Below are 12,371 nucleotides of genomic sequence, written 5' to 3'. Positions count from 1 at the left end.
ATAAGGACATGAGGGAAAATCTAGAGACCCAGAATTACTTGCCAAGTAAATTCATTAAATTCTATTAGACTGAACATGACTACAGAAAGGTGTGTACAAGAATAATGTTTGTGTATGTATGCAAACATCTCAATTAAATGCATCATTGCAAGTCAGACATTGTGTGGGAGTTCATTTGCAACTTTTGGGTTATTGTTCCTTTTCTAGACACCTGTGTCATGAAACATGTGCAAACTGTTCCTCTGCATAGTGTGATAATAAGATTTTTTCCACAAAAAACACATTTAAAATTGAGACTGAAGGTAATGCAAATTTATAAAAGTAACTTCATAATACAATCAAAAATTTAAGACATTTAAGGGCCTAAAATTGAGATTACTGGACATGATATTTAAACTTTTTAGATTGTTAAAGGATCTGAAGAATCTCTGTCATCTCTTCTCCCCTCCCCTACTTTTCCAAAGCATGTCTGAATTTCAGAAGTAAGATCACTGCATCTTTTGCAAACAACAAGAAACCAAATAAGAGAAATTTAAGATGAGATGAGACTTAAAAAGACTGAATTATTTACCCCTGTGACAAGCACTGAACTGACTGGCTTGTGGTCGCTGGTCTTCAGATCCATGTGACTCTGATAATGCCGTTGCTTGATGTTTTTCCCTCTCCACAGGATACGGTCACACCACGCAGGCACACGACATTTTTCACTAAATGCAGAAGAAAGAACAAATGTTAATGCTCAAGTATGATTATTACATTGTCTACTATAAAAAGCATAAAATAAATATACACATTTGTACATACTTCAAAGTTAATGATATGATCTTTGTAGAGAAATTCTCTTAACAGGAGGTGAAAGAGCAGAAAATATCACACAACACTGATCCTGCAATTTAAGGCCACATTAACTGTGAGGCATGTTTATTGATAATGTTAATTAACAGTGTGAAAACTGGATGACTCAAGTGATTTATTTTTAGTGAAAATTAAAATTTGTTGTGCTTTTCTGATTCAATGCAGCACTTTCTAAAGTGGTTTTAATGAAGAACATGTTTAAGTCAAAGACACACCGCTCTGTAAATGAGAGCTGTTTGTTTGTTTGAATGAATGAACTGGTTTTCTGGTTGCTCCGTGTGTGCAATACGTAGGATAACAACAAGCAGTTTTATTGTTGGAATTTGAAGTTGAAATTTATTTATGTGATTATCCTTACTTCAATTATAAAGATATTTGTATCATTGAAGAATATCTCCTTACTAAAAATGTTCTATTCTGCTATTTGCCATCAGGCCCGCATATGAGGTTACCTTGTATCCCACTTGTCAGAGCCGGTGTCATATTTGTAGGTAGGCTGGAAATCAATCTCTCCCTCCACAAAGCCTACAAACACAGCCTCTTCATCGATCTGCCTCTTCAGCTGAGGATGATATGCAGCTGGTTAGGCATCACCCATAATCACAAATGATGAGGAGTTAAGATTATTTAAATAGCAAGAGGAAGAGGACACCGTTGATATTACTTGATCATAATTGTGTAGCGTTTCAAAGTCCTTCTTGCTGATTAGCTCCTTCACATAATCGACATCAAGGTCACTGATTCTGTAGTTGAGGTCCCCAATCCATAAAATCACACTGGAGTCAGGAAACCCAGAGAACAATGGAGATTATTTGAACATGGAACAATGTCAAAGTTGGATGTTGAAAAACTAATCCTAACAGAAATCAAAATATATTTGGATTTAAAACAAAAAATGGCAGATAATTTCTTAATCTACCCTTGATATAGTGGCATAAAGACTATGTATGCTGTAATTCTACAGTATTCAACAGGGTTCATACTCGTGCTTCATAATAGTGAGTGGAGGCTGAGTAGGGTCAAGCTGGCGAAACTGGAGACGGCTGCAAATGTCCTTGTAGTCTTGATTACGTCTCTCATATTCTTCAATGTGGGCAGCAAGGTGAGAGTTGACCACGCATATATCAGAGTTGTGAAAGCGAAAACGGATTGCCACAGCACCCTTGTTTCCCTGTGAATCAAAAAGAGAGACAGAAAAGATAAGAGAGGACACAAAAACACTGTTTTGTAAATAAGCTGCATTAAACACTTTTGGTATAGCACACAGGAAACCTGTACATGCACCTAAACCCTACATCTGTATGTTTCCACCACAGAAACTACACTTAAATGTAGGTGGGCCTCTTACCAGATGGTAATAGCATGTCAACCACATAAGTAGTACAATATAATATCTAACGCAACACGGTGAAAAAGGAACACAAGAACACAATGGAGGACCTATAATTTCCTTTCTTCTCAACACATGCCTGTGCATTTCAAAAAGGAAACTGGCTTTGTTTGGGAAAAGGAAGGAAAAAATACTGCAGAAAAAAATGAGAGTTTGGAAAATGTATATCAGTGCTTAGACATGGAGAACACCTCTGACTTCCTGCTGGCAACACAAAAAAGCGATGAGTCTACAAAAACAGTGCATGAGTCTACGCTAAGCTAGGACCAACAGCTCGTGCTTTTAACAGAGCCAACAGTGCAGCACAGGGTGCAGAGGAGGAGGGCAGGGTTGTAGGAGCAGGTCTGATCTGCTACTTGAACAGTAAAAACTTTTTTGACCTTGAAATTGTAATAGGCACAGTACATTTTCTTTTCACACTAGCTCTGGCTCTTATTATAAAAAAGCTTTTTATAGAAAAGAATAGAAATGTATGTGGTATAACAAAAAGTACAAACATATGTGCAAAAACAAACAGTGCAAAAACAGCAAATTAAATACTATTATTCAGCCAAGGGTTAGTGTGCTAGGTACCTAAACAGAGGGGTAATGAGAAAACGTGATATAATGATATATAATTATTTTTGCTTTTGCTTGCTTGCTCTGCTTTGCTTGTCAGTAATCCCATATTATTCAAACACTATGATACTTGGAATATCTCAGTTGGGTCTTGGTGCAGATCATTTGCAGGGAAGGATGGATCAACCTCATACTGGTCACCAGCCAGCCATCTGCACTAAACTGCAGGGACAGCTAAGAAAGCACAGCCAAATACGAGACAAGAATAACCCATTCTGTAACAATGTGTGAGGAGAGAAGTTGAAGCTGCTGGATGTTGAAGCGCTTCATGGATGAATGAGCTCTAAAATGAAGAGAAGTCCGAGGGAGGAACATTGTCAAAGGGAGCCCAAATATTTTCCTTCTGATTTGTTCTTTTGCTGTGACAATCTAATGTTGTTGTGTAAAGCTACTAAACTCAACAATTCCTGTTTGTGTTATAATTAATATATTTTAATATGATGGCAATAAAAGGCCTTTAATGTGAAGCCAAAGATAAAACCAGTTCCATTACCATAAGTGGAGTCAGATAAATGTCGCACTTTATTCCTCAAACTTTGCAAGAATAACACATTTTATTACATCTAGAACAAAGCAAGATAAAGGAGAGTAAATCAGAAGACTGGTGTGATTTGTTATCCTTGTCAGCTTGGACTGGATCATGTGATCACTTGCATGTGTATATGATCAAGGGACCTGCTTGTCTGCAGTTTATCTCGCACACTACTTGAGTAAGTTTTTAACTTAGTGAGTCCACATGTAAGTATACATCATCCATTGATTTGATTGTTTTTGTGAAGCTGAAAGTTATTTATTCCTGTGTTTTGACAAGCAGGATTACATGCTATTGACATGAATTAACATCATGTTCAGTCTCCTTGCTGGTTGTTTTTTTTCTCCTTAAGAGTCATTAGCCTTTTTGCTGCTAGTATTTAACAGGTGGCTCCCTTTGTGCCCCAGAAATATACAAGTGACTTCTCACTCTTTTCAACCAGCCATTAGGGGCAGCGAGTGATCAACAACTGCTTCACTTTGAAATCTTGATTTTTGCTAGGGGACAACGTATGCTGGGGTCGTGTTTATTTAGAGCTTTGCATATCTCTGCTGGCTTCATCGGTGAGTTATGGTGGCACTGTAGTCAATGATTCACCATCTATTCCTTGGTGAGAATCGGCAATCTACTGGGTGCACTATTCTAGTTATGAACAATAACAGGAGTGAAAAAATAAAACCACAGGAGGGAAGTAGTTAAACATTTTGGTGTTGGTACATGAGCAAAAAGAGGAAAAAGCAGGATATGTTTCTCTTATGTTTATGCACATGGATATAGGCCTACCAAGCTTGAAGCATGGGCTATGACCACAACTGCTCTCAACAGCTCAGTGCTGTTTATAACACAATATCGTTACACATCAGTGGTAAGCCTACATGAGGACCAGTGCATCAAATAATAAGACCTGTAGAATCAGCCTTACCATCCTTCCCATGATGCCAGTGCCCACAGTCTCAGCCTCCACATCTGTGATGAACTCTGCATGCTCTTTTTTCACATAGAAGATCAACATGATGCCCACCAAACGCACCAACTTCACCTGTAGAAGATGATTAGCAGAACATTATTTCATGCAACAAACGGAAAAGAGGCCCAATAATTCAGAGAACTGTTACATATAAATTCGCTGGATATTTAAAAGTATAAAAATGCTTTGCTGCAGTTTTTGCTGCTTATGTCAGCATAACATAACTGTTTTTCAACCGCATGAACAATGACAGTATTTAAAGTTGCAAGACATTTAGTCTCAACCCCTTTCTCATCTCAAGGAAAGCAGAAGTACATCCCGGAATATTAAGTAGTTTTTCCAAGGGAGAAAGCACAATACTTTGATAAGCCTCTCTGTCAATCCTACACAAACCAACACTCAAATATGAAGGCAAAAACATTTATTTTTCAGCCCGCTGAGCTATGCGGTGTCAGTTACAGCTCAGCCAAGTCTGCTTTAGTCAGAGAATCGACAGGGGATGAAAAAATGACACGTCATTTTACTGGCTCTGTGACTTACAGACATCCTCCGAGCCCTAAGATGACTAGAAGAAAACGGACCTGCCAAGAAAAGAGGAAGCTAATAAGCTAGAGTCAGCACTCTGAAAACAGAGAAGTGGATGAAAGCGAATACAGGAAAGAAAAAGAGAAAGACCAAAAATACAAGGCCTGACTAAGCTCATCAAATTGGGATACTGTATCATAACTTTTCCTTAGGATTATCCTGTGTAATAGTCCATGCAATGTGATGGTATAGTGTTATGTCGGCAATTACTGTGGCCACTGGCAGAAATTGCTGAAGCTATATTCTGCCTTACTGTAACACAAACACAATCAAAGTTTCTTGAAAATATTTTAATATGTAGGGATCCAGTATGATCCAGGGCTTTTTCAGCTACTTGCAGATCAGGGACTATGTTAAAAATTATGTACACACTCTAGAGAAAATAGAACCAATAAATAGGGCTGACTGATTTTGAAAAAAATACCTAATTGCATTTATTTTGACTGATATTGCAATTTAAATATGATTTGCAATATTAGGGGGAATGATTATCTACCTCATTATTCTCATTTTCATTTAAAACCATATTTAAATAATGCTCCAGGCAAAAAAAGTGACTGGGTTGCTGGATTAATGTGCAAGTGTAAATGGCCTGCTGGTAAAATCATCAGTCATAGAATAGCAATTTGCCCTCATATGTATAAAACAAATATGTAACAAAAGAAGAATGCACATTTAAAGAAATGCAGTTTACTTAAAGTTAATAAAAGGTAAATAGATGTTTTTTTCTCTAGGAGTATGAGAGTGGATACTCTAGAGAAACATTTAAATAATGCATTATGTTACATCTTAGTAGACCAACTAAAATATGACTAAAACTAAATGCCATTTTAGTCAAAAGACTATGACTTAACAACACAAAATATTTCCAAATGTATCACCACTTGTGACAAATGTCATATTGAAGAAGCCACTCTTCCTAACAGTTTTATTCTCTGTTCTAAATTTACTCCATTTTTCACTAATATATTGCAAATTTGATTTAATACTTTATGTTCATGCACAAATGACACCAGGCCCACTTCTGATGGTGCCTGGCATGTCTGATCAGATTTCCCTGCTTAATAAGTACCAACAACAGTTATGATCTTATGCACTTATAACAAAGACACTTGTTTTAATATTCTGAAGAAAGCAGAGGTCGCACATGTCAAACTATGGCCAGAAGAAACAGCACAACTCTGTCATGTAGAGACAACACGGCTTGCACTATTGAACAATCTGTCTTAGTTCAGCAGGACTGGGAATCCCCTTTTACATTACATTGATAACTCAAATTGAGTAGCCGCGTAATATTAATGAACTTCCTTGGTCAAGACTGAATGTGGCACCACACACTGTGCCAAAAAGAGCTGAACAAGCTGTGCAGACAGAATATAGTGGACTGTTCAACAACATTCACAGGTCCAATCCATATACAAACTGGTGGTTAAGAACCATAATAAAACAAGATTCAAGAAAAAAGAAACTTCCTTACTAAGGCATACTTGGCATCTGGATGCAAGGCCTCGGACACAGCCTTCGTCCACTCCATCTCTTTGGGCGTGTCATTGAAGAAGAAAGCCTCTTTGCTGAGGTCAAGCTCCTGAAAGCTATAAGCAAGGACAAACAAACTTTTCTTGAGAGTCTGAATCACATGTTTGAACTTTACCCAACACTTTGAGGGTCTTCTCAAAACTTTTTCACTCCTCAAAAGCAAAGTAGTAAACTGAAACGTAGGCAGGATCAGTGGACACGTAGTGCTGAATCTGTGGGTGGCCATGTTCTCCTACTTAAAACAGGATCAATGTTGCATACATCTGTCAGAGGTTTGAGCACTATATGCCTGTGTTTGTAATGGGATTAGGCAGAGAATTGCAAAGCTATTCTCTGGCAGGTTTAATGTGACTTACCCCACGCAGTACATGTCAGGAGGGTTGAGAGTGCTGCTCAGCCAAGGACGGAGGCTTTCCTTTGGTGTCTGCCCATTGACATTGTATGTACCAAGGAAAAAGCTGAAACAGAACGGGAAGATGAGAAGTGGGCACAAAAGAGAGGTACATAGAGCTGCACTTTGTTTAAACAAGTGGTAACTATTTGGAGTTTATGCTGTTGACTGTGAGATTCTCTAGCAAGATCTGTCTTTCCTATATTTTCCAGTTCACACCAGAGGAGATTGAAATAGTGAAACAATGACCTCAATCCAATTTAAGCTCATGCCTTGGTGCTTTACTGCAGTACTCAGTTGTTCATGTCTAGAAATTTTATTTTATGTAGGATAAATGTGTACAGCTGTGTTTTTTCGGCAGTGTTCCCAGGGTGTGAAATTAGCACCAGTTACTAGCCAGATGCTGGTAAAATATGAAAGTGGCTGGCAGATTTCAGGCATAAAATAATGATTTACAATTGAGTGGCTGGTGAATTTGAACATTTATCCATCAGCGGCTGTTTAATTTCCCACCTGCTTCCTATTAATTTAAGGGGTCAGTAGGGTGTGATTGTGATATGAGACCTAATATTATCTTAGATTTCAAATATCATGATGTAGTAAAAGTGTTGTCTTTTCCTGGTATTAAAGGCTGCATTCCATTAACGTGATGTAATTCACTGAACTTACTTCTCTACCTGTACTATTGACATCACTACAATACTACTGCAATAATGATAAACATTGATAGATGTATTTGTTAAAAAAAATATTGTGATTTTTGATTTTGTCATATAACCCAGGCCTTTTGGCCATATACTCCGTCAGGACTGTATGTCTGATGGTTGAATTACTTCACGAAACCACCTCACTCCACAGCCTGGGAAAAGTGGTTCCTAAACTTTTTAGGCCATATGTCCCCTTTTACATCCTGACCAGGCTGACACACCTCACATCCTAAGAAAATGCAACATAGCCTACTTATTGCCATTGCCACGGTGAAGAAGGCACATTCAGATGCTAAATTTGAATTAAATATACACACAATCTGCCATGTTAAAAACAAAGAGAATGACACATGCGTAGGTGGAGATACAGATACAGTAGGCAGTGACTGAAGACAGAGAGAAATGTGTAAGTAGACTCAGTAACATAGTAGTAATAATAGGAAAACCGAAAGCCATTGGAAAACCCTGCTGTAATTTTCCATAAATGATGACTCAGTTCCCTCTTCCCACCCTGATTTCACCAGCTGCGTGGACGTGAGGAAGGAGCCAGGGACTGAGCTTCACTTTTTGTGGGTATGACAGAGTGCAACACTATGAATGTCTTCCTGCAGAGACTGTATGAAAATGTGCACCGTTATCCCCATATTATAATAATATATTGCTCAACCCACTTCCCCCCTCTCTGTGACAGCCAGCTTTCCCTCCACCCTGCAGCCGTTTGGAACAAGTGCCTTGCTGAAGGGCACCTCGATTGTGAGAAATGGTAAGAGGGCCAGGCCATTGTCATTTACGTCCCCACTGAAATTTATTCTGCAGGCCCAGATTGAAAATCAGCTTCCTTCCATTCGACAGCCCTCTTCTCTCACCTTCAGGCAGCTGCTGCTCTGCCCATGCTGCTGCACAGAAGCACAACAGAGCTCTTTATTTTGTGCTGACTGCCATTGCACTGTACAACACTTTCTGCCCTAATGGTTCTACCCTCAGCTAACTAGAAAGATGCTGAAGCCGTCTTTATACAAAAATCTTTGACTGCTGCCTTCCTGAGCTTTTTACTCCATATGCACATCAGCATGGGTATTCATTACATTCTCAGTATTTACTGTAATATGAGATGAAAGCAGTCAATGCACATGTGTCCCAGCACAATTTGTCTTCTTTGCATGTCTGATGAGGGCAAATATTCAAGTTCATAAACCATGGATCAGCACAGATCATGCACCATAAAGTTATTTACATTTGTTTAAATTATTGATTAAGCATTTAACTACACAAATTCTGGATAGGCTTTTGAATACATTTTAAAACCTATTCATTTCTACTCAGGGTCAAGCAGGAACAGGAGGTAGGTAGGAAAAAACAGAGAGGTAACAAGCCAGTCACATACATAATACAAAGACATTTAAACTTAAACTTACAGACAATTTAGATTTCCCCAATAATCTGAGCATCATGTCTGGGGTAAGTGAGGAAATTGGAGAACCAAGGGGAAACTTGCACCAACTTGCATATTCCCCACTTAAAGAATGGTAACTGGACTCACAGAGATTCCTTCTTCTATTCTTATTATATGATATCACTATTCCTTTTTATTCTTATTATAAATGCATAGATCTACCAGCAGGAGGCAGTGTGGCTAAACCAGCTACACCATGATGCTGACTTCAGCATGTGCTTATTTTTGAATCTGATAGAAACAACTATAATTACTGCCTTGTGGCTGTGTGCCTTTGCCAACCAGTCAAGTTGCATTTTATATCCTTGACTGTCCAGACTCAAATGATATAGTGAATTTAATAAAAGGTGTATTTAGGGCAAAATGGAAGTTATCACTATATTGACATGTATGCTTCCAATGAGAAACATGACATCTTCACAGTGTCTCTCCTGTTTAATGTATGTGCCTACTTCTGCAGTTGTTTTGTAAAAGCTTGTAAGTGCACCTGGTTGATGCCAATATCATTCAGCACCATGTCGATTTCTAACATTTTAAAAGGCTCCGTCATTAACAACAACACTGCTGCTGTGAAAACAGAATCGCGGATGATGTTTTTTGGTCGACTTCATAAAACTTCCTACTGATGAAGAAAGAAAAGAGATCAGACACACACGGGGAGAGACAAACTGAAAAAGGTGGGGCAAGCTGCAGTAACGGAGAGGTGTAGGTGTGTGAGTGTGGGAAAAAGAAAACGGAAAGGAAAGGCAAGGTGAGTAGAGCAGTTTGTGACTAAACAGTTTGTGACTAAACAGCAGTTACAGGAAAATTAAGTAGAAATAAAATGGTGAGATGAGAATTAAATAGCTTGAAACACAGGTAATGTTTTTGGCAAAACCAACTTGCAAAGAAGCTACAAATTGTTGACTGTTGATGATTCACATACATCTTTAACACAGGAGCACAGAAGATCTACACAATCATCAATACAGATCTACAGAGCATCAAGGGGGGCACCCAAGATTAATGTCACTAATTCAGCATCCAACTAAATGTGAAATGTGGTCACATTCTCCTCTTCTGTTTTGGCGTTTGAATAATGTCCACAAAAGTGTTTTTGCAAAAAACATTATGATGCCACAATGAAGATGACCATTTGGATATAAAATGTCATCACTTCAAAGTTTTATTATATTAGTCATTTGTGTGAAATTGTCATAATTAACATAAGAATTGTTGAGTTGTGGACAAAAACATGTTTTGTGTCATCATGATCTTGACCTTTGACCACCAACATCTAATCAGTTCATCCTTGACTGCAAGTAGATATTTGTACCAAATGTCAGGAAATTCCCTCAAAGCCTTTTTGAGATATCATGTTCACGAGAACGGGTCACATGGACAACCCGAAAACATAATGCCTCTGGCCACGGCTGTCAGAAGCATAAACAAAGATGTCAAGGCCTCTACAGGGATATTAATTACAAAATAAATAACAAATGAGATAAAGAGCTACAACATGAGCTCCAGTATATTAATGCACAAGGTTGGTGCATTTCTTGACAGCGTCTGAGACAGACAGTGGTGCTTAATTTAGCAAAGAGCTAAGTACACAGAAATACAAACCCACAGATGTTGACTCATTCTTTTTACATAACACTTCCGAGGATCCAAACTGTACTCACACTTACGCTGTGGGCTCACAATGTTCCTGCACACAACGTCTTTCCAACAAAGTTTTACAAACCATTTTAGATTCTTAACTGACTGGGAGTGTGCAGCTCTGACTCACAACAAATCATAATAATGCAGTAATGAGGCTTAAAAAACATGTGGGAGTTATAACATTGCGGCGCAGGTAAAGTGTTTTCTTGGTTCTGAATGCTCCAATACATTAAGCTATACTACTTTCTTAAGTGTTTCAAGCTGAGCAAAATAAACATTAAAAGATATGATACTCCTCTAGATTAGATTAATTAGTGCATGAAAGCACCTATTGATAGCAGCTATAGCCCTATGCAATGTATCAACACATTATGGAGATCAAGGATGTAAAAAATGTTAGATTTACTATTATGACAAGATATGTCTATGTCCATATGCCTGCAACAATTTGCCAAACACATATACATTTATAGAACAGATTAAAAACAGACACAAGAGGCAGTTAAGATACATAAGTAAAGTAAAATACCTGAAATCCTCCAGGTAGGTGTAAAGGTCCTCATTCTTGAGCAGCTCACACTTGATGAGGTTGTCTCGCAGGCCGAACTGCGGCATGGCCAGTATCTGAGCTTTGTTGGATGGGGTGTGGCTGGAGGAGCGCACCAGGTCATCCCGGTCTTCTCGACTGGAGATGCCCTGACTGAACACACGGAGAGAAGATGTAACAGTTAGGTGTGGTGGTGAGTGGAGGCAGACCAAGATAGAAACAGGGTCATTTTGTCACACTGGTGTGATTTCAGAGGGAACATATGATCATCATTTGGTTGATTACATTTTTCTATTCCAAGACGTTTGTACAGTTACGAGCTCTCTTTCAGGACACTCAGGCATAACTGCATAAAGCCGCGTGTCTCCTAAAAGTTAGAAATAAAATTATGGCCTAACAGAAACATTACACTCTGCTTCAGACTAATGTAAAGTAGATCATCACAGTGACAACAGGAACCCAGGCTAAGCAGTGAAGCTCGATTTCAATGCCGTCAATATGGAATGAGGCTGAGGGGAGAGGAAGAAATGCAATATGCCTGGACCATGTAATCTTCCAGGAATATGCTGTAACTAAACTCCATCTTACAGTATGGGCTTCACTCCAAGAGTGGCAGCAGTGGCTTTCAGGTTAACCTACGGAACGGAACAAAGTTGCAATTTATAGCTGTAATTCTGCTTTGATATGCACTCATACTTTACACAATAACTGCAAAGTATGTTTTATGTTTTTCATTTACCTCAGCATAATCTTAAAATTAGCTACTTTAATACTGTTACCCGAGTACTATCAAAAAGTACCTGGTAAATTTTTGACCTTTTGTAGCACTATGGAGCAGTGACGGACCAGTATTGGATTTTTGGGCACTTGCTGATATTGAATTTCTGATATTAATATATCAGCCAATACTTTTTATATAAAATATATAAATAGACATTTTTTGTAATGATCTCTCAAAAGTGGTTAGCACCTGTGACTATGAATGGAGGCAGGATATTTTACTGTTAAACAATAAACTTTGACCTCAGGGCACTGAAACAGTAAACTTTCACCATTATTTTTAATAATTATAAATAAAGAGAAATTAAAAAACACAAATGGAGCAAAATATATGTTGTTATGTATGCTTCTTAAGCTAACAAATAA

The 12,371-nt window shown here is 38.2% G+C and overlaps 1 protein-coding gene across 4 annotated transcripts in view; it reads right to left on the bottom strand.

The window, feature by feature from the left end:
- The window catches only part of inpp5b (inositol polyphosphate-5-phosphatase B), a 32,472-nt gene that overhangs the window by 5,827 nt on the left and 14,274 nt on the right, over nt 1-12,371 (bottom strand). For all 4 annotated transcript variants that reach the window (XM_084727083.1, XM_084727080.1, XM_084727081.1 and 1 more), the window contains 8 exons: nt 11,208-11,378; nt 6,840-6,941; nt 6,425-6,539; nt 4,318-4,434; nt 1,839-2,026; nt 1,520-1,631; nt 1,308-1,417; nt 572-707 (listed from right to left, as the gene is read on the bottom strand). In XM_084727083.1, coding sequence (XP_084583209.1) covers nt 572-707; nt 1,308-1,417; nt 1,520-1,631; nt 1,839-2,026; nt 4,318-4,434; nt 6,425-6,539; nt 6,840-6,941; nt 11,208-11,378 — 1,051 coding nt within the window. The remainder of the gene's footprint in view (nt 1-571; nt 708-1,307; nt 1,418-1,519; nt 1,632-1,838; nt 2,027-4,317; nt 4,435-6,424; nt 6,540-6,839; nt 6,942-11,207; nt 11,379-12,371) is intronic.

Source organism: Lutjanus erythropterus, chromosome 9 (assembly GCF_056507025.1).
Source record: "Lutjanus erythropterus isolate fLutEry1 chromosome 9, fLutEry1.hap2, whole genome shotgun sequence".
NCBI lineage: Eukaryota > Metazoa > Chordata > Actinopteri > Lutjaniformes > Lutjanidae > Lutjanus > Lutjanus erythropterus.
Note: the sequence above shows the minus strand (reverse complement) of the source record. Positions and strands in the feature narration are given on the sequence as shown.